The following is a 22303-nucleotide window of genomic DNA, read 5'->3' as shown; positions in this document are numbered from 1 at the left end:
TACCCGAGTGCTTACCATGAACCAGGCTCTGTGCTTAGCCTTTCACTTTTCAAGGAAAAAGAAAATTGGGGAGGAGATACCCAAGAGGGAAAGCCATTTGCCCCAGTCGGGTGGCATGTCTGACAAGTTAGGATTTGAAGTAAGACCCACCTGACTCCACAGCCCTGGGCAACCTCCGGAGTCAGGTCAGCTGCCAGCTGGGCTGCGGACCCAGTCGCTGGCTCCCTGCCTAAGGCCCCACACCCAGATCGCCACCCTGGGTTCTGCCGGACGGCACTGCTTCGCCTGCTCCAGAAAGCTGTGTCGCTGAACTGGGTTGCCGGGTGGGATGAGTTCGCACAAAAGTACAGAGAGTTCCGATATGGTCATAGCTGCCATTTAGTAAACACCCATTTTACTAGGTGTAAAAACAAATGTGACACTCACTGAAAACTGTAAAAGAATCTATGACTAGCCCATTTTTACAGATGGGGAAACTGGGACTCAGCCAGAGGTGCAGAGTTGGGTCTCAAACAGGGAACCACTTGCCCCCAGTGACTGCACGCTGATCCAGCCCATTGTGTCCCCCACCATCTACCAGGGGGGTCCAACCTTCTGGCATCTCTGGGCCACACATTAAATACCTTGTGACACGTAATCACCAAAAAATCTCATGCATTTTAAGTAAATTTACAATTTGTGCTGGGCCGCATGTGGCCTGCGGGCCGCAGGTTGGGCACCCTGTACCCTGCAGCCATGGACTTCACGCCCTTGGGAGACCCCTCGACCCCAACCAAGGGGGCCTTTTCAACCTGAGAGCCTTTGTCTAAATCACAAATAAAGACGAAGAAAACTCAGCTGAGCCAGAGTAACTCTAGGGCTGGTTCTGGGACCTTTCTTGACTGGCTCTGCCTGGAGACACAAAAGCGCAGCTTCTGTGCACGGAGGTAACTGAACTTAGAACCCCCGCTTCAATGGGGAGCAGGACTGTGCAAAGCTGCAGAGTGAATCCAGTCCAGACTCTGCCTCTTAATGACTGCGTGCTCTTGGGCAAGTCTGTTCCCTTCTCTGAACCTCAGTTTCCTCATCCGATAAGTGGGCATAACGATAGCATCGACCTTGTAGAGTTGTGGTGAGAATTTAAGAGTAGTATGCTTGTAAAATCTTAGCACAGTGCCAGGCACACCACAAACACTCAGTAAATGGGAATGCTTACATTTATCATTAATAAAACTAATGCTTTCCACCATCCCTGGCTGCCCCACCTTCTGGGATGCCCTGCCATTCCCTCCTAAATTCGGGATCATTCGGTCATGGTGGAGCAAGAATTGCATGTAGGGGAGGGGCGTTCTAAGGCAACTCAAAGTCTGAGACCTACAGTGTGAGTTTGAGGGTGTCCAGACGGGAGAGGTGGAGGGGCGTGGTTTTTCTGGCTGCGCTGGGACAGTGGGAGAAGCTGTGGGTGGAGCTGTGGGTGGAGCAGAGAGGCTCTGGGATGAGGGGTGTGTCAGGGGCGTGGCTTTCCCACCCCAGGACTTTGACAGATGGGGGAGGGGAAGGCGGAGCAACACGGCAGGCGGAGGGGCGTGTCCGGGCTGGGGCGTGTCCTTCCCGGCCTGTGAAGCTGCGCTGGGCGGAGGGCGGAGGGCAGAGGGGCGTTCCGGAGCGTGGCTAACACCTCAGGCCCCACCCCCTGAGTCCTGCTCTGGGCTCTGCAGCTAGGTGGCCTGAGAAAGGCGGGAGCCCTAGGGCTGAGGAGCTCCACAGGCTGCGGGCGGTGATCGCGGGGAACCATGACTGCAGTGGGTCGAAGGTGCCCCGCCCTGGGACCCAGAGGGTGAGTAGCCGAGCTGGGCCCGGGGAGGGCCAGCAGGGACCGTAGTGGTCTGAGGGGGAAATCTGTGTTCCTGGGGCAACTGACAAACCCGTGCTGGTTTAGCATCAGGAAATTTTGGTGTAACTCTGTCGCCTTCTGTCCCCCAAGTTGGGCGTTTATTCCTCACAACGGTCCCAGGGGAGAGGCACAGTTATCGTTCCTGTTTTACAGACGAGGAAAGAGAGGTTTACTTGCCCAGTTTGACCAGTAGCAAAGATCGGACCCAGGATTTGACTCCACCTCCCTGGCCCGTGCGTGCCATGCCCTTCTGGGTACACAACCCAGTCCACGCCAGCAGGGCCAGGGCCTCTGAGAAACCCTGAGAATGCCTAGTCCAGGACCCAGCCTCGCTCTGCTGTGGGCGGGAGCCCTGGTGGTCCTGGCAATGCCTTTGGCATCCAGTGTGGCCTAAAGCTGTGGGAATAGAGACGCTCCCGCCATCCTGCAATCACCTGGTGTAACTAGGGGTCCTGAGAGGCGTGGGTTAGCAGGTTAGATTGAGGCCCCTCCTGGGGTCCCGTGGTGTCTTTCAGCCAAGGAGGAGGTCAGGGATTGTTGCACTCCTCCAGGAGCCCCTGTAGCCCAACCCTGTACCCCAGAATCAGGAGAGCTGCTTCACCTGTGTGATCTCAGGCTTGCCCTGCCCTCCTCTAGGCCTCAGTCGCCCCAGCAGCCCAGGTGGGCCTGGGGTGGTCTCTGAGCTTGGGAAAGAAGGCATCTGAGAACTGTAAGGGGGTGGTTCCAGCAGCTGCTCAGGGAGCAGCCTGAGCTGGTTGTCCCTCCCCTACCCCCTGGGAGGCAGGGTGCACCTGGAGCAGAAGGAAGGAAGGGGAAGAGGTGAGGCTGCAGGAGTTTCCTGGTGCCCAGTTCCTTGCTGAGATCATGGGGATGAGGAGGAAGGAGGGAGGAGGGGCCGACATTGCCAGCAATGAAGGGCTTTCGGCTCCCAGAGGGAGAGCACCAGCCTGGCCTGCCCCCACACCCCAGCACCCTCAGCCCTCCTGCAGGGAAGTAGCCCGTCCAGAGACCCCTGACGCCCTTCCCCCTCAGTTCACATTATGGAGGAGGAAGCAGAGACCCAGAGAAGGGAGAGGGGCTCCCGACAATGCCCATCCACACCCATGCAGGACTCATCTGGCCAGGGTCCTGCCAGAGGTGGGACTCATAACTGGCCAGACCCTAAATGGGGGTCCCAGTGAGCACTGTCTACCTCATGGGCCCTGGGTGCGGGGAGCCTCTATTTGCTGCATTTCACCAGTGAGGAGCCTGAGGGTCAGCGAGGGAAAGGGACTTTGCTCGGGTCACAGAGAGACTGTCAGAGCCTAGATTCAATCCTAGCCCTGACCAACACCCAAGCCCAGGCTCTTAACCACGAGGCCACATTTCACCTCCTGCAAGGAGAAAGCTCGAAGCTGTTTCTACTATGATTTCCAGTAACTTCCCATAGCTCCCTGGAGACAGGTATTAGGAGCCCAGTTTACCAATGAAGATACTGACATTTTTTAAAGTTAATAACTTGCAGGGGATCACACAGTTGAGTCGGAATTTTAATCATTTTAGTATTTGCTGAGATGTAACTATTCCTAAGACACTGTTCTAGGTCCTGGGCAGGGAGCACAGCGGACAAAACCCTGTTCTCCTGGAGCCCTGGGTCTGGTGTGGGGAAGACGGATTAGATTAACACGACGACGACGAGTCACACAGTCGGGAGAGAAAAGCGCTACGAAGGAAGGTTTAAATCAAGTCGGGGGACTGGTCTTGGGGGGAGTGGCTGGTAGTGGCAATTTCGGAAGGTTAGCTAGGAAAACATCTCCGAGAAAGTGATGTCTGAACAGAGAAGGTAGTAATCTACCTCTGATGAGGTAGCAATCCTTCTTGCTACCTGGAGCAGAGGGGACCAGGCCAAGGGGACAGCACACACGAACCTTCCTGGGGGGAATGTCCTTGGCCTGTGTGAGGAGCAGCGAGGAGCAGCGACCAAGTGGCTGGACTAGAACAAAATGGGGGTGTGAGGGGAGAGGAGTGGTAGGAGACAGGCCAGGAGGAAGTGGGCACAGTGACGTAAGGCCCGGTGGGCCCAGCGAGGGCCTGGCCTTGGGCAGAGGAAGGGCCCACTTGGACTTGGGCTTTAGGAGGACCTCTCCTTGGGGGAGGATTCAAATGCAGTTCTACTCATTGTTAAGCATCTCCCCACCCAGAGCCCAGGCCCCTCCCTCCCCACGCCCAGGGCATTTCAGAAGGACCCTGAGACTTGAAGAATGTGGTACCTCGTAGGGGAGCCAGAGGCACCCTGTATTGCCCTTGCCCCAACTCTGATGCTAGGCATTGAGAACAGGCCAAAGCGCACCCCCCTGCCTTTTCCTTCTGGAATGTTGATTCTGGTCCAAGAATTCCCAGGGCTCCCCAGAGTCTCACGACCCTCTCGGCCCTGCAGAGTGACGTCAGCTGCTGGGCATCTGGTAGTGATTACCCACTGGGGGAGGGGGCCGCGGTGGGCCCAGCCTGTTCAGCCTCCTCAGGCTCCGGGCGGCTGGTCCTTGTCTTCCGAAGGGGCCCAGCTGCTCCTGGCTCTCATTTCCTGTGGAGATTTTCTCACAGTCCTCGAGACCCCCGGACGCCTCAGGCTGTGGGAACTGTGTCGGTTCAGGAAAGATGGACCACCCTGCCCCCAGCTGGAGCCACATCCCCCCACACCCTCAGGGGCCTTGCTTGCAGAATGCTGGGCCTAGTGGGGTGAGGGCTGGGGAGGGCAGGGGCTGGGCACATCAGCAGCTCAGAGACCCACGGTCTGTACATCCTTGAATTCCCTTTTCCTTGCTGAGCCTCAGTTTCCCCATCTGTAAACTGGAGACGATAACAGCATTGGCTTGACAGCGTTATTATGAGGACTGGCTAAGACGTGGTGGGTGGACTGCTGATCCTGGACTTGACCCACGGAAGCACCAGCACACAGGAGCTGCCTGTCGTGCCGCCCCTGTGCCTAGGTCAGAGAAGAGGAAATTGAGGCCCAATGAGGGGGACTTGTGCAGGGTCACACAGCCCCTCCCTCCCAGCTTTGGGACTCACTCCAGTGTCCATTCTTACTCCATTTCCTCTTCCTGGCGTCAGTTCTGGGCTCCTGCCCTGGGTGACATATTACTTCTCTGTGCCACCCCCCCAGCTTCTCCCCCCGACCACCCAGGAGCAGTCTCTGTTTTCTGGGGGGGCCACCTGCAGCAGGGAGTAGAGCAGAGCCAAGCCAACCCTGACCCATCTCTGCAGCTGTGCCCTGGGTCCAGTCACAGCTTCTGTTCCCTCCCCCGTGACACAGGGCTTCAGGTCACAGGCATTCAGTCCTCGCCCAACACGAGCCCTCCCCTTTGCTTCCCTCCAGCAGCCTTTGAGGCTCGGTGAGCTGCTCCGAGAGCCCGGAGCCCTGTGCTGTGCCCTGGGGAGGGTGGCCCCAACCTGCCCTCTTCCCATGGGGCTAACACCCTTTCTCAGCTCCTGTCCAAAAGACTGAGGGCACAGAAGGGTGGAGAAGGAGCAGGGGTGTCTCCAGGACAGTGGTGGCCCATCTTAGAGGTGGTGGAGCAGGCCAGGGACCAAAGCCAAGAACCTTCCGGCAGGAAGTCCCAAAAGCCCCATGGCAGGGTGTCCCTGGAGACACGGGGTTTTCTGCTGCAGATCTCTCTCTGCTCAGGGCCTTGAAGGATGAAGGAGCGCAGAGCAGTGTTGCTTCTCTGCTAGGGCCGAGGGGAGGTCAGAGTGAAGGAAGGAAAGGCCCCAGGAGGGGCAGGACGAGGGCTGGGCGGAGAAAGGAGTCCTGTGGGCTAGGGAGCCTCGCTCCCTTACTTCTCACAGGATCCTTGTGGCCCTTCTGGGAAGGCGGTTATAAAGGTGTCCATCTCACCGATGAGGGAGTTGAACCTCAGGGCAAGGCAAAGGGAAAGCCAAGAAGCAGCAGGCTGAGGTTGGCGAAGCCTCCACTCAAGGCCAAATGACCAGGCCTGAGGCCGGAGGGAAGAAACTGGGGGACAGATAGCAAGGACAGGCTGCCTGTGGGGAGGGAGGGCCAGGGCACAGCAGGACACCAACTTCTCCTCCTGGATCCCAGGTGTGTGTGGGGGGGGCATTCTCTCTTCTGGGCCCAGATGGAGGCCCTGAAGGTGAAGCTCACATTTAAACCTTCATTGAAGAAATAAAAGATAACGGGCTTTAATTACTGCTCATTAATCCAATTAACTAACCTAATATATGTAATAAGTGATATCAGTTATCGGAACAAATCAGTTAACATGGGCAATGAAAGGGGTTGGTTATTTAAATAATTAATGCAGCTGATTAACAGGACTGATTTAGCTCAATTGTCACTATTATTTATTGATTTTGCCACTAATATTAGAGGGGATGTGTCTTTTAAGTCTATAACATAAGGAATAAGTTAATTAATTAGTGCAGCTGACTGTTTAGAGATGAAAGCTTTGAATCCTGATTTGCTCATTACAACAGGAGGGAGAATATTCTAGAAAGATCCCAGCAAACTGAGGTCTTAAGTCTAAGTAGGAATTACTCTGGCCCTAAGGAAAAGAGGAGGTTGCAGGCAGGGAAAACATAACATGCAAAGGCCCTGAGGCTGGAGGGAGCTACACTCTTCAGAGGATGGAGGACGTGTGAGGTGGCCAGAGTGCAAGAAAGAGTTAGAGGAGAGAGGAGGGATGGGGGGGGAGCAAGTGGCACTGAGCCACCTTGAAGACTAGACTTTATTCTTAGGGTTGCAGGGGCTGCGGTGGCATCATTTTTTCAAAAAAATCTTTCTGGGGTGTCTGGCACTGCTGCAGGCAGAGCCGAGTCTCTCCCCTCGTGGAGCCGAGGGCATGGCGAGGAGAGACAGCGCTTGAGACAGGACACGTGGTCAGCCAGACTAAGTGCTACCAGGAAGGACTGAGCAGGGCAGGGCGGTGGGAGCCCCGAGAAGGTCGCACTTTTAGGTGAGTGGCAGGGAAGGCCTCACTGAAAGTGGGGGGAGCTCAGTGGACATCTGGAGGGAAAGTATTCCAGCAGCGGGAACAGAAAGTGCAAAGGCCCTGAGGTGGGGACAAACGCCGGCAAGAAGCCCAGCGTGGCTGGAGCAGCGCAGTCAGACTCTGGGTGGGGGAGGTGGTGCGACTGCGAACATTGTTATGAGAACTTTGGCTCTTACTTTGGCTCTTACTCCCGTGGGTTGGAGCAGAGAAAAGCCATGATCTGACTTTTATTTTAATAGGGCCGCTTGGGCTGCTGAGGTGAGATCAAGTCGCAGAGGGGAGCAGGTGGAGGCCAGTGGCCACAGTCTGGGCAAGTGGCGGCAGGGGGTGTAAGCACACACGGTCACCTTATGTCTTGCAAATCCTGGCATGCTGGAGAGGCGCAGGGGCAGGAGACGGGGGCTGAGGGCCGCCTGGATCCTCAGCTTCCCTCTGCCCTGAGCACCCCCCTGTTGGCCCTGGCCCCTCATCCCATCTGATCCTTGGTGCAGCCAACTCCTCCCCAAGGCTCTGCTCCCACCCACAGCCCGAGGGGAAGTGGACAGGAAGCAGGAGGAAGCGCTGGGGTGATCCCAGTGTCCTGGCCAATCTGTTCCCAGCAGTGGAAGGATTTCCGGGCTTGAATGGCCGGAAACCCTGGGGCGGGATGCCTCACCCGGGAAGAGCAGTAGAGGTGAGCAGGGTAAGGGTCCCCATCATTGGAAAGAGAGAACCCGAGGGGCTTCAGAAGCCTGCTGTGGCCGGGTCACAGCCTGCGGGGCTACAGTTAGAGGGAGGTCACCACAGGAGGGGAGGCTAGCCCCAGGGACTGTACATGTCCCAGCAGGGAGGCGGTCATGGCACACTGCTGCTCAGCAGGAGACCCTGGCCTCAGGAGCCCAGCACACACACTGTGGGATCCTACCCCAGGAACACACGCCTGGACTGCTAGTTCTGTTTTGTTTTGAGCTCAGCTTTTTGTTTTGCTTTAAATTTACTTTATTCAATGTACTACATCTAATTTTTAATTGGTTTTGTAGAAGGGAGAGAGAGAAGCATCAATTTGTTGTTCCACTTATTTATGCATTCCTTAGTTGAGTCTCGTATGTGCCCTGACTGGGGATTGAACCCTCGAGCTCGGTGTATCGGGACCACACTCTAACCAAATAAGCTGCCCAGTCAGGGCCACATTTAAATGTAAATATTGCGCTTCTGCAGGTGAAGAAGCGGTTCCCCAATGTTCCACCTCCTTCCCTATTTTGCGGATGGGGATACTGAGGCCTGTGTTAGCCAGAGAATCAGGGCCCCGCCTGAGAGAATTAAAAAAAATTGTAGCGATTAACATTGGTTGAATGTTTAGTATTCACGCATTCCTTTGAGCAATAAGTATTCCTTGAGCTTCTTCTAGGCACCCGGCACTGTGTTGGGGCCTGGGGCCTCAACAATGAGTAAGACAAAGCGGAGGTGCCAGGTCATAAACAGTCAACAGGTAAATGTCCAGTGATCGGTCCTGGTTGGGATTGGTGGGGTGAGAAGGATACAGCAGCAGCGCAGAGGCCACGCTGCGGGAACGAGCCTGCGGAGGAGGCCTCCTCCTCAGGGGCAGGCCGGGGCAGAAGGAGTGAGGGAGGCGCCCGGAGGGGCTTGGCAAGGTTGCGGGCCAAGCACCACCAGGCCACCCAGGGCCCTGCAGGTTGAGGAACACATTACGCGGTTTATGCCTAATTTTCTGGCGTAATAATGGCCTGCTCTCAGAAGGGAAGAGGCATTCTGGTTTAGATGATGAACGGCATGGTCAGCCATCTGCAGGCCCAGGAGAAGAGTTTAGATTTTGTTCTCCGAGAGATGGGAGGGTTGGGAGTGGCGTGTGTGCCCGAGCTACGTAGGTTTTTGTCTCCGTGGCACGAGGTAGCAGAGAGGAAGCTGACCAGGGTGTGAGAGGGAGCCAGTGAGAAGGCCACTGTGTGCTCTGGGGGGGACACACAGGGTGGCCTGGGTCGGGCAGAGGTGACGTATGGAGAGAAATGGTCAGGGTCTACATGGAAAGCAGACCTGCAGGATTTCCTGACTGGCCGCTTGTGGGGTGCGAGGGAGGAGGCGCAGGCAACCATAGGTTCTTGGCCAAACAAAGCAACAAGAACATTAACTGACATGGGAAGTGGGTGTGGGAAGCAGGCGGGACCCAACAGCCCTGCTTTGGATATGACGAGTTCAAGATGACATCAGACATCCAAGATGAGATGCCAGGGAGGAAGTTGTGTTTGTGAGTCTGGGGTTGAAGGGACATCAGAGGAGGGATGACACTGAAGGCCAAGGACTGGGGAAGTGACTCACAGGGGCCCTCATGAGGAAGGACGATATTTGTTTAGCACCTGGAAAAAGTAGCCACCCTGGCCTCTGGCCCCATCCTGGCCACCCCACAGGCAGAGGGGATCGATTCCACAACCAACACTCACCAGCACTGGCACCACTCAGTGGGTCATTCCACTGCAGGAATGAGTGCAAGGTGGGAGGGGAAGAGGCAGAGCCCCATCCTGGGGCCCCCAACTACTCGAGTTGGGGAGGGTGGAGGGAGGGTACCGGGAGAGCCCCGAGTGTTCTGTAGTGGGTGAGGGCAACGGTCCAGAAGCAGGCCTCGTGGTGAGCACGGAACACCCCTCAGCTTCCTCACAGCATCCCTCTGAGGCCGAGGCTGTTGAGTCTCCTGTTAACAAATAGGAAGCCCAGGCTCAGAGAGGTGACTTGTCCGGCCAGGGTGCCACAGCTGGGGAGTAGAGCAGCGGCCAGGCCAGCAGGTTCCAGCAAGGGCTCTCAGCTACAGTGTCCCCTGTCACATTCAGGATGAGCCCTCCAGAGCCCTGAGAGCCAGGTGCTGGCATTGGGCAGGTGGGAAAAGAGACTGGAGGCTGGGGAGCCAGCCAGGGCTGGGGACACTCACCTCTCTCCTTTCCCTCCAGGGCTGCCGGAGAACCAGAGGCCAGCGAGGACTATGTGAAGGTAAGAGCAGCTGGGTGGGGAGCTCAGAGCCTGTTTCACAAAGGGCAAAACCATTTTCTGAGCCTTGTTAGGAGCCAGACCTCACTGTCCACCCCCCGGAGGAGAGGGTCAAGGGGTCAGGGCAGCACTTGGGGTCTGGTTTCATTCCTGGCATCTTCTTCCCATGCCTGCCACCATTCTCTCCTGGTCCCACACTCAGGACACCCCAGTGCTTGTCACCAGCAGACCCCACCCCTTGTCAGCCAGACAGCGCTCCAAGGGTGTCTGGATGGAAAGACCACTGGTGCGCTAATCCCACCGCATCTCCGAGCGAGCGCTGGTGCTGGGAGGTGGGAGCAGGAAAGGATGACTCAATCCCCCATCACAGATAATGAGCACAGCTCACAGTTCCCACAAGCTTAATTTGTCCTGGGAGCTGAAAGTGTTGAAAATGAGGTTTTGAAATAATGATGACAGCAACAATGACGGGATATAACATTTCAGGTGCCTACTGTGTGCAGAGCCCTGTGCCCCAGCTACGGGTAACTGGGAGACCGGTTTGATCTTTTTGCATGAATGAGGTCTTTGACTTCTTCCCTCATCACTGGACAGTGAAGGCCTTCCTGTGACCACTTACATGTGGGAAACCTGAGGCCCAGAGAAGCACAATGACTTACTCATGGCCACGCAGCTGCTACAGGAGGCTCTGGATTTCAATGCAAGGGTTCCTGATACCAAGAACGTGGGCAGAGCCCTGGGCCTTTCGGCCCCGGGAGCACCCATCCTGAGCCACGCACCCTGCTGAGCGCAGAATGTGCAGCAGAGGGCAAGGGCACCAGGCCCTGTGTTCAAAGGGCTCCTGGTTCATGTGGGGACCAGGCAGATCCACCAATGGTTCTGGCTTGTATTTTGTAATTCAGCAGATCTTAATGTTAGTCCCAGGTCTGCTGCTTATTTGCCACGTGACTGAGTGTGTGGGTGTGTTACTTCTCTGAGCCTCAATGTTCTCCTATGTGAGATGGGATAATGGCAGTCCCTCCAGCCCAAGGTTACTGGGGGCTCGACGAGTCTGTGCTCACTGAGTCCAGGGGGAACTGGGCCTGGAGCAGAGCAGGCAGGCCTGACTCCTGACCCCAGAGGTGTGTCATCACCTGAGATGCTGCCTATCAAGTTCTGTGTAAGTGACTAGTAATGAGGCAGTATGGGAAGTTCTCAGATTTCTGTCCCCACCATCACCAAAAGAAGCCTCACGTAAGAAGCCACCGAACACCGGAGCTCCCGAAGTTGAACATGGCTTTCAGCTCAGGAGCTGGCAGAGGGAGGGGAGATCAAGGACGGCTTTCTAGGCGGGGGTGGGGTGGGGGGGGCTTTGGATCGAAGCCATTGCCATTGACCGGGAACATTTGCCAGCATCTTCTCCCCAAACAGAAAGCTGGAAAGCGGAGAAAGATGAGCACAGATGAGCAGAAAAGTGGTCCAGGCAGAGGCAAGGCTGTGGGCAAGGTCAGCAGGCGAGCTGGGCCAGCCTGGGGGGTGCAGCCCAGGGCTGCGGCAAGCCAAGCAGGAGCTGCTCCAGGAACTCGTGCCCTGGCCCTTCTCCAGAGCTTCACACCAGGTGGGGCAGAGGCCTCTCAGAGAATCAGCACCAAGGCCAGCTGGTAGAGCAGGGGAAGGGGCGTGTTTCAGCACCTCACAAGTCTCAGCTGCCTGGCAAGGTAGTGAGATCCCCAGTACTGATGGTAGTGAGGTCTCTGTGAGGATTATTCGCTTTGTATTTTCCCTTGGTTTATGGGGCCATAAATAGTCATTGAAAATGTCATAACAGAACCCTCGCAATGGGCGAGGACGTGACTGATTGGTGGTGTTGCTCTTCTGTCGGTCAGGGGCAAAGCAGTTGTACAGTCCTTAGCTCATCCTAGCTTGTTGCCTGTGTTGGTCAGAGCAGGTTCATGCCTGGGGCACATAAAAGTATTATAAAAGAAATGTACCTGTTCACTGAAACTGATTAAACCATCCCCTTAAAGGGTGAAGTGAGAGGAATGTTAGTTTTAGCTTCAAGCCTTAGAAGAGGGTGGGATTGTCAGTTTCCAGAAGTCCATCCCTGCCCTGAGGTTCTCAGCTTCCAGAACTCCAGGGTTCTCGGACCATGAAGTGAATACTTTTATTCTAAGGCAGGAATTCTAAAGTCCCAATACCATAAAACTCCAAGCCCCGTGTGCAGAAAACTATCAAATACACCTGCAGCCCAGAGAGGTGGGCCCGAGGTCACCTGCCTGGGGTCACACAGCCTGTCGAAAGAATTTGCGCCCCAGGCCTGCCCAACTCAGAACGCACAGTGACTTCCCCGGCATGGAGCGCACGGGTCTAGGACAGAAAGCCCAGATTCTGACACTAAGCTTAACATAATCACTCGCATTGATTGAGCACTTACTTTGTGCCTGGCAACCTACATGCATCAGCTCAACCAGTGCTCACGAGAGTTATGTGCAGACCGCGCAGGTGCATTTTGTAGGTGACTGCATCTGGGCTCCTAGAGAAGGGGCAGGGGTACGGGGTGGAGGTGGGGACACTCTCCCCTGAAGCCAGGGTGGTACCCTAAGCATCGAGCCCTCCTGGCTCTCAGCACCCCCAGAGGCCGTCAGTCAAACCTTCCGCAATTCTCTGCAGAATCCTGGATTCCAACTCGGGGATGAGAAATCCTGGGCTCTGGGAGATTTCCTGAGGCCACAAAGGATTTGGTCAAACACGCACGGTGATTTTTCCGGCGTTAGATGGGATTTAATTCAAAGTCTCTGCCCGCTGCGGGTCAGTGAGGGGTGCAGCCAGCGGGGGAGGAGGGACTGCCCTCGCCGGCCCAGGGGTTCCTACTCCATCCCGCTATCCCTCGTGATGGCCCCCTTGGCAGGTCCCCTGCTTCACATCCCCCTACTCCAGGCAGCCGGGACGCACGGGCTGGGACGCAGAGCGGCTGTGGGGTGGGGGGCGAGGGCTGGGCGGAGGGAGGAACAATGGCCCCCTCCCCTCCCCTGGCCGGCTGGAGGGTGGGGTCTCCCCGCCCCGCCTCCCTGCTCCTCCCCCGACAAGGCGATGAGGTAATCGCGCCGCCGAGAGGCACGCTCAGCCGGTGCCCAGCCCGGTCGGTCCAGCGCCCCTGCCCCGCCAGCCGCCGCCCCCTGTACGGTCTGGGTCCCGGCTATCCGGCCCCACCATGACCGAGCGCTGCAGCCTGTGGAGTGCCCTATCGGCCGCTGCCTGCTGCTTCTACCGTGGCTCCTTCGTGCAGGTGCAGGTGAGGGGGCGGCTTGGCCCCTGCCAGGCGCTCCAGGCTGGGACCGGCCGCTCTGTCCCGACCCGGGAGCCAAAGTCCCGTGGCGCTGCTTAGGGTCGTGTTGGGCAGGGGCCGCGGGCTGAGGGAGGGGGCGGGGTCGCCCCGGCTTCACCTCTGGGAGCCTGACCCTCGGGGTGAGGGTCCAGCTGCCACTCCCGGGACTCAGGACTGCGGGGGCTGCCATTCGGATCCTGCCTTCGCCGCAGGAGGGAGCTGAGCTGAGGCACTGGGTATCGGAATATGGGGTCCTGCTGACCCTCCGGAGAGCACTCTGGTCCTGGCGGCTGACCTGGGCAGCCCCGCTCCCCATTGTATCGGGGCGCTGAGCCAGTATCAGAAGATGCCGTGAGGGGCGGGAAGCTGAGAGGATGCTGAGGGTGCCCAGGCTGGGGCCAGAGCGCCTGCCACTCTAGGTGGGCTGGGGCATGCTCCGGGCGCAGGTCTCTCAGCTCAACTGGCCGGGCAGTGCCGGACGATCCCGTGGCGGTGAACGGGTTAAACGGAAGGAGGTGGAGGGGAGGACCCGGACCCCGCCTCTCTGCGGAGCATCATCTGTGCATGGCTTTGCTTTGCCTGGGGTTAGGAGACTAGAGGAACTACAAGGGCTTTGCTGGCTGGTGGGAAGGGGGCTAGGACTCAGACTATGGGTCTCTGTGCTTTTGCCTCTGGTGTCCCTGGGGGACGTTAGGCACATCACCTCTGCGCTCCGCTAGGCTCGCACACGCTCTGAGCCCGCCTGAATGACGGCCGGGCTGAGCGCAGCATCCCTGCACCAGCCAATCAGGCGCACGCAGACCGGGAGGCGGTGAGATCATCTCTGGCCAATAGCAGTGCTCCGAGCTCACAGATGCTGCATTCGCGCCCCAGCCCTCCTCCTCCTGGGAGTTGAGGACCCCTGGGTCGAGGGTGAGGAGGAGGGCACAGGGATCCTAGGGTTCCCCACCTTCCGGTGTGTGGGAGGACCTAGTTGGTCCCCTCAGATTCTCCCAGACCATGGACTATGGCTGGAAAAGTGGAGCCCAGTCTTCCACCCCCACTTACAGATGGGGCTACCCAAGCCCAGAGAGGGAAAGTGATGAACTCAAGGTCACACAGGGCCAGGCTCTTTACCACACAACCCCCTCCTGTTCTTTGCCCCATGTTCCTCTTGCTTCAGCTGGGGTTTGGGGGCAAATTCTCTATTGCATGCTCTTTGTGGAGGACAGGGGCCCCAGCAGGCCTGAGTCCTCCTCCCTCCTCAGGGTGTGGTGTGGTGTGAGGGGGACGCTGGGGGCCCCGAAGGACAGACGGCCCGTGGAGAAGTGCAGGCCCTGAGAGAGCTCAAATCTCTGCTGCCCTGGTCCTCCCTGCCCTTCCCACTTCCCACTTTCTACCCTGGGCAAAGCATGCGCAGAATCTTCATTTCCCGCCCCTGCCTCCCCCAGCACCTACCTGTGCACATCACCCACCTCACTGTCTGTCCTCAGAGCCTTACAGCCTCCTCAAAGCCAAAATATTCACGGGTTCCTCGCCGACTGCTCCTGCCCCAGCCTTGCCCACCTCAGAGAGTTCCCCACTGTCCTCCCAGGACCTCTGTCTGGGGTCCTCTCTGACCCCTGCACCCTCTTCCCCCACACCTGATCCATGGCTCCCTAATAAATGCCCTTTCCCAAGTCACATCCCCACACCCCACCCGGCCCTGCCATGGCCTGGAAAATAGCAGACTGAACCAGCCAGACACCTCAGATGTCTTCTGTGGCCTCTAGACAAAGCCCAGCTCCTGAGGCAGCCTCGAGTCCCTGCCACATCTGCCCCCGACACTCTGCCCCAGGGGCCTTGGCTCTACCCCCAGGGCTTTGACTTTGCCCCTCTCTTCCCAGAAGCTGTTCCCTGCCCAATCTGCCTGCCTGCCTGTCCCCACCCAGGTGCTTTTGCTTGGCTCATCCAGTCCTTCAGCCCTCAATGGAAACATCGCCCCTTTGGTGGTCCCTTTGGGGACCCCCCTCACTAGATGAGGAGGGACACTGTCATCTGCTCCAGTGCTCTCTGTGCACCTCTGAACATTTAGAAAACCCGGAATTGCTCCTCAGTGTCTACGTGGCCCTCCCAAGGAAGAGTCTGCCTGTCCTGATGGCCTTGGGACCTTGGCCCCTGGCACGTGGACCTGTCCCAGAGTGGGGGCTTAATCCATGTTGAAATAATGGGCTCAGAGATTCTATATATCTCTGAAGCTGGGGATCGGGGAGCAGTGTAGATTAAGGTAAACTGAGGCAGTACGAGAGCATAGGGGTGGAAAGTGGAGCCTGCAGAATCAGGCTCAGAGACCTGTGGAAGGTATGAGGAGGCAGGGAGGGGACTGAAGTGCCCTTAAACCCTGATGAGAAGGGGGCCCTGGGGAGAGACAGCCCCTGCAGCTGAAGCCAGGCCCTTGACTGCCGCCCTCATCTGACCTGCCATCTGGCCAGTTCTGGGCTGGATCCATCTGCCCTGGAGCAGTCATCTTTGGGGCCTGGAGTTGGGGGAAGGGAGAGGAAGCAATGTCACATGTCCTCACACTGATATCTGTGGGCTATCAGTCCTCCTGGTCACAGCACTAGGAGGACTGTCTCCTTTCATTGTCACAACTCAGTGAGGCAAGGTTTTATCATCATACCCATTTAACAGAGGGAAAAAATGAGGCCCAGAGATTTCACACGCACAGCCAGCTTGGAGCTGGGCTCTGTGGTGGGGATGCACCTGACAGCAGGGGCCCCTCGCCCATTCCCCCCAAGTCTCCACCCCCAGGCCACAGTGACCAGGGAAGCGGGAATGTCCCATTTTGGGCAAGTGGAGGGGGAGTCCTGGGCATTGTCTCCAGTGAGTGACCTTGAACTTCCCTGCTGGGCTGCAGTTTCCCCACCAGGCAAGGATTGCTTGAGAAAGCAAGGAGGAAAGAGCTTTGGGGATCCTAAAGGACACCACAGGTGGCTGGGGGGTGGGCTGGGGGGCTCTGCTCCCCTGCTTTCTGCTTGCAGCTGCCTCATTTGCCTTGCTGCTGTGCAATTTACCATCCCAGAACGTCTCCATGTCTGTTTTTGTCCATGCCTTTGCCAGGGTGTCCACAGCCTACCTCCCAGATTTACCTGTAGAACTCCTCCCTCCTCGCACTCCAAGATCAGTCCTTGGGGCACAATAAGTGTTTTGTTACTGTCATTTCGTCCAGGAAGCCTTCCTGGACCACTCTGCCTGCCTAGACTTCGTCTTCATTCCAAAAGCCAGCAGCTCTTGGTCGCTGTCCATCACCGTGGTGCTGACCGCAGTCTACACAAATGCTCCCGTGGCTTTTCCTCCCCTCTTAGACTAGGAGCTTCCATGAGGACAGGGCCTGGCTTATTTACAGCCTCACTTATTTGCACCTAGCACATATTACAGGGCCTGCAAAAACATTAGGCATCGTCTGGTGGAATTAATTGGGATTTCTTTACTTCTTCCAGGATGGGGACTTCCGGGTAAGGACTTGTGGGCACCTGGACCTGAGCCTTCCCGGGGTCCCAAGGTGGAAAGAGCTCACCTGGTATAGGACCGGGAGGGAAGGAGACATGGGGCTGTGGATTGGATGCCAATTCTTGCCGTTTCCCACCCAGTTTTCCAAGGAGAAGTACATCTTGGATTCATCGCCTGAGAAACTGCACAAGGAGTTGGAGGAAGAGCTCAAACTCAGCAGCACAGACCTCCGCAGCCACGCCTGGTACCACGGCCGCATCCCCCGTGAGGTGAGTGGCATCCCCGCTGGGGCCGCGGCTCTCCCAGGCCTGGCCACGCCCTGCCGGGCTGTGCTCTCGCAGGCTGCCCCTGGCGCTGCCTGACCGTTCATCCTGCAGGTCTCGGAGACACTGGTGCAGCGCAACGGTGACTTTCTCATCCGGGACTCGCTCACGAGCCTGGGGGACTACGTGCTCACGTGCCGCTGGCGCAACCAGGCCTTGCACTTCAAGATCAACAAGGTGGTGGTGAAGGCGGGAGAGAGCTACACCCACATCCAGTACCTCTTTGAGCAGGAGAGCTTTGACCACGTGCCCGCCCTTGTGCGGTACCACGTGGGCAGCCGAAAGGCTGTGTCAGAGCAGAGTGGCGCCATCATCTACTGCCCCGTGAACCGTACCTTCCCACTGCGCTACCTGGAGGCCTGCTATGGCCTGGGCCAGGGCAGTGGCAAGGCTGCCGGCCCTGCCAGCCCCTCGGGCCCCAAGGGCAGCCACATGAAGCGGCGCAGCATCACTATGACTGACGGGCTCACTGCTGATAAGGTCACCCGCAGTGATGGCTGCCCCACCAGGTAAGCAAGGACCCCAATTCTGCCTCAGTCTTCCCATTTGTCAATGGGGGCATCAGTACTGAGAGTGCTGGTGAGAAATGGGAGGCCAGGTCACAGAGAACGGGGGTGAAATGATGGCCCAGGAGCCTCGGTGTGCAGGCTGTGGGAAGAAGGTTGGGTGCTACTGTGAAGCCACGCAGGGTTTGCAGGCACTGGGACCCAGGGGCAGCCCAGCTCTGCCGTGACTAGCTGTGCGCCCTTGACCCTGCCACTGCTCTTCTGCCCCCACCCTGTGCTCCTTTCTATAACGGGCCCTCACTCAGCCCCCTCTAGCCCAGGGGGAGCTCTGGGTATCGCCCTGTCCTCAGCAGGGGCCTGGTTCCTGCCCCTGGTGCTGCCTCTCCCCACCCCGCCCCACCAAGGCAGGCAGCAGAGTGGAGAGTTTTGCTGTGTGCAAACCACCACACAGGGAGTGGAATGTTCTCAGTGACATTTGGATGAGATGCAGTTGCCTCTGGGGCTGGGTGAGACCAGGCCCTGATCCCAGAAAAAGCCCCAATAGCTAGTCATTCTGGAACCCCCTGCTGGTGCACCTAACCCTGCGGTCAGTGCTCTCCCAGGCCCCCCTGGCCCCCTGGGTGCTGGCTCCTGTCCGTACCCCCCTTTATAGTTGAGGAAATAGGCCTAGAAAAGAGAAACCACATGCCAGAGAGTGGTAAGACCGAGATACAAACCAAGGCCTGTGAATCCAAAGTCTGTGCCCCTAATTTCTATGGCTGTTTGCGAAGAGACCAGCTGTTCCGTGCCGCTAACATTTGGATAGAACTCATCCCCCTGGGCCTGGGCTGCATGCTGCTAGCCAAAGAACTGATGGCTGGATACGCTGCGGACAGCAGCCACTTGGCCTGTGGTTTGGAACCAGCGAGGGTAATGGTGCCAGGATCCACAGGCCATGGGTGCCCAGGCATCCAAGCATAGTGCAGGGGTGGTGAGGAGGGGCCAGATTGGCAGGCGTGACTCCTCAGCTTCCTTCCCTGCCTGCTAGCCTCCCTCCCCAGACACGCTGGGGGCAAGGGTCCCAGGACGGAGCACAGCTGTGCAGGTTCTGGTCGGTGCAAGCCCTTCCTCCTCTGGGCTTTAGTTTTGTGCCTGTTCATTGGGAGGCGGGACTTGGTAACCTCTAAGCCTTTTCTGCCTCTGAAGTTCTGCGGTTCTAGAATGGAAGCAGAGGTGGGGGGCCTCAGGCTGGCTGAGGACCTGGACCTCTGAGCTCTCTGCTCATGAAGTTGTCTGCTCCACAGCACTTCACTGGCCCAGGCCCGGGAATCCATCCGCAACTGTGCCCTCAGCATGGACCAGCCCCCAGACCTGCACTCGCCCATCTCCGAGAGCCCCAGCTCCCCCGCCTACAGCACGGGTATGGCCCGCGGAGGGGGTAGGGCAGGTGGGGCATCTGGGGGCAGTGACTTGTGTGTGGACGTGCTCTGGATGAGTTCTGGTACAGTGTGTACTTAGGTGTGTTCCCGCCTCTTTTCCGGGAGCAAGGCCCTGCACCAATTCACACTAAAAACCTGTTGGTGGGACTAGCAATGTTGACATGCAAACAGACCCAGGGCTTGCTCATGGCCATGATTTATTCAGTCCTTAGTGGGTCCTGTGCATAAAGTAGTTTCCAGTGCCTTCCAGTAGTTTCTAGGACACAGTGAAGTCTGCTGGAGGCTCACAGTGTTACTGTGCGGGCTCCCGCCGCGTGGGGAGTGAGCGTAGGGTGCTCTGCTGGGCCCTTCGTTGCCTGCGACTCAATGAAGCCCCGATTCCAAGCCCCGACTGCTCAGACCAAGCTAGCCATGCTGTGCTTTTCGCATCTTGTCCTAAAATAAATGAGCAGACTTTATGTTTTAGAGCAGTTTTAGGCTCACAGAGAAATTGAGCAGAGGGTACAGACACTGTGCTTTTTTTTTTTGATACAAAGAAAATTTTTGTTGTAGAAACAGGCCATTAGATCATTTCTAAAAGGAAAAGAAAGAGTGTTCCCAACCAGCCGTATTGCATATTGCCCACGTGATGGGCAAAGGGCGCAGAGGGGAGCAGCCCAGGAGGGAGCTCCGCTGGGAACATCGCTGTCCGTGCAGCTCCTCGCAAACCGTCCCCTAAACTCGGCCATCGGCTTGGTCGCAGCTGCACACTTGCCTTCAAAACGACACCCTGAGTGGAAAAGTTAGAGCCCCTTGCCGGAAATGATCGGTCGGACAGTTTCTAAACAACACGGCCAACTCACGTCCTCCGAAGCCGGGTGTTGAACGCCAGCTCTCCCACTTGCTGGCAGGTGACCTTGGGCAGGTCAGTTTGCCTCTCTGAGCCTCAGTTTTCTCATCTGTAGCATGAGGGTCACAAAAGTACTTACTTCAGAGGATGTGGAGAAGGTTATGTGAACTAATGGGCGAAGGAGGATCTCACAGGCAGTAAGAGCTCAATCAACAACGCCTCTGATTTCGGACGATGCTTTCACTGTTGCTGACCAGTGTGTCTCCAGCATGTTGCCAGCTTCTGGCTTGTGTGAACTCAGTAAATCGTTATCACTAATTCACTGAGAAACAATTCCACGTGGCACATTGAACTCCAGCAAGTGCTTAGCTTCCCTGAATCGCTGGAAGCTCCTGTGGGTAGTTCCGTGGCTCCCCAAGGCTGCAGCCGCTTGGGGTGGGAGTGTGCAAACTCTGGGGGCCAGCGATATCCGAGTATTGCTGCTCAGTTTGCCAGAGCCTGCTGGGCCTGGGCCTGGCCTGGGTGCGGGGAAGCAGGGACGTCCTTCATTTCTAGGGTGGATGGAGCCTGTCCTTTGGGAAAGGGGTGGGGGAACCTCACTGGGGTGAGGGGTGCCGTGATAACTAGTCCTCTCCTTCTGTCTCTCCGCAGTGACCCGTGTTCATGCCACCCCTGCAGCCACCTCAGCCACAGCGCTGCCCGCCTCCCCTGTCACCCGCCGCTCCAGTGAACCTCAGCTGTGTCCTGGAAGTACCCCCAAGCCCCCTGGGGAGTTGGACAAGGGCCCTTATGCCAGCCCCTCCCACACCCTCTGCAAGGCCTCCCCATCACCGTCCCTCAGCAGCTACAGCGACCCGGACTCTGGCCATTACTGCCAGCTCCAGCCTCCTGTTCGCAGCAGCCGTGAGTGGGCAGCAGCTGAGGCCTCCTGCCGGCAGGCCAAGAGCTACAGCGAGAGGCTAAAGGAACTGTCGGAAAATGGGGCTCCTGACGGGGACTGGGGCAGGGCCTTCACAGCCCCCACTGTAGAAGCCACCTCTTCCTTCAACCCGGCCACCTTCCCGTCACTACTGATCCCCAAGGATAACCGGCCACTGGAGGTGGGCCTCCTGCGCAAGGTCAAGGAGCTGCTGGCAGAGGTGGACGCCCGGACGCTGGCTCGGCATGTCACCAAAGTTGACTGCCTGGTAGGTGCTGGGTGTACACGGGCATGGGGCAGCACCCCGTGCCCTGGCTTTAGGGATCAGGGTGGTGAGGAGCCAGCCCCTCAGTTCCCCGAATACTGTCAGTGGGCCTGGATCCTGGCTTCACCGCCATCCCTTACTTCCTGTTGCCTCTGGGCTGTTCACTTTATCTCTCTGGGCCGGCTGAGAGATATCCTTTTTCTCCTTTTAAAAAAAGCAAACAAAAAAAACCCCCAAACCCCACAAGACATTCTTGCTTCCTCCAGATACCAGTTTGGCACTGGACACAGGCAGTCCCAAAACCCAGTGCTGTCTGACTTTTGAGGGTACTTTTTAAAAGAGTCCCGTGCAAATCTGGCCGGTCCAGGGAATGGGTAAGACCCAACTCCCCGCCCCCACACCCCCTGGTGGACAGAGTAAGCAAAACTGGTTACCTGGGCTCATACATTGTCAAAGCTCAGGGTGTTTGCTTTGAATGAATCTTTGCCTGTCTGCGGGCCACAATCCCTCTGCACCTCAGTTCCTTGCTCCGAGGTTTGGAGGGCACTGATTACCTGGTCCCGTTGGTCTCCAAGCTTGGGAAGCAAGAGCAGAGAGTGCAGAGATGTGGCTCCGTATGAAGAGCCCGGCGGTGTGAAGGGAGCAGCCCTGGCTTGTAGACCCAGTGAGTGACATTGGACAAGCCCTTTCACTCCTTGAGACTCAGGTTTACCTCCTGGAATAAGGTAGTCCTCGTCCTTAACCCTAACTGAGTATTTAACACGTCAGACCCCTCTGGACATTTTCCCACTGATGCTCCACTTCACAGGTGATGAGGCTCATTCTCTCCATGAGAGGCTCAGAGTTAGCGATAGAGCCAGAATTCAAATCTGGCCTCCCAGCCAGGCTGCCCTCCTAGAGAAAGCTTTCTGACTCCCAGATGGGTTGGGCCAGCCAAGACAGGAAATTAATCAGCCCTCTGGGCGTCCTTGCAGGTTGCTAGGATACTGGGCGTTACCAAGGAGATGCAGACCCTAATGGGAGTCCGCTGGGGCATGGAGCTGCTCACCCTCCCCCATGGCCGGCAGCTACGACAAGACCTGCTGGAAAGGTAAGGAACACCCCACCCTGCGGCCACACAAACCCTGAAGCCACACCTTCCCACCCCCCCACCCCCATCCCCGACCTGCGGCCTCCCCCTCCTCCCGCCCTCTGACCTTTTGCTTTGGCCAAGTTGGCCAATCACAGTCTCTTACCTGGCTCCCAGGGCTTCTGGACACGCCCCCTTTCCCACTGACCAATCGCAACTTGTCGTTATCAGCCCCGAGCAATTCTGGTTTCCCAAGACTAAGTCCTTTAGGAACGCACCTTTGCATCCTTTTGACCAATCACAGTCCATGAGTCTTGGCCCCGCCCATCAGCTTTCTCACCCCGGTAGCGCCCACTAATCTCATTGAT

General features: G+C 57.4%; 1 protein-coding gene across 3 annotated transcripts in view; it reads left to right on the top strand.

Annotated features, from left to right (window-relative positions):
* SH2D3C (SH2 domain containing 3C) overlaps positions 1-22303 on the top strand; it is a 29264-nt gene that overhangs the window by 3107 nt on the left and 3854 nt on the right. The window contains exons 1-7 of one of the 3 annotated variants that reach the window (XM_037037028.1): positions 1701-1816; positions 9798-9837; positions 16747-16875; positions 16984-17438; positions 18719-18834; positions 20334-20869; positions 21841-21956. In XM_037037028.1, coding sequence (XP_036892923.1) covers positions 1773-1816; positions 9798-9837; positions 16747-16875; positions 16984-17438; positions 18719-18834; positions 20334-20869; positions 21841-21956 — 1436 coding nt within the window. In that variant the 5' untranslated portion in view covers positions 1701-1772. Of the gene's footprint in view, positions 1-1700; positions 1817-9797; positions 9838-12483; positions 13106-16746; positions 16876-16983; positions 17439-18718; positions 18835-20333; positions 20870-21840; positions 21957-22303 lie in introns of those variants that run through there. The other 2 variants (XM_037037029.1, XM_037037030.1) reach the window with 2 other exon arrangements.

This window comes from Sturnira hondurensis, unplaced genomic scaffold (genome assembly GCF_014824575.4).
Source record: "Sturnira hondurensis isolate 20B ecotype Veracruz unplaced genomic scaffold, ASM1482457v3 Scaffold0022908, whole genome shotgun sequence".
Taxonomy (NCBI): domain Eukaryota; kingdom Metazoa; phylum Chordata; class Mammalia; order Chiroptera; family Phyllostomidae; genus Sturnira; species Sturnira hondurensis.
This window is presented reverse-complemented; position numbering and strand designations above follow the sequence as displayed.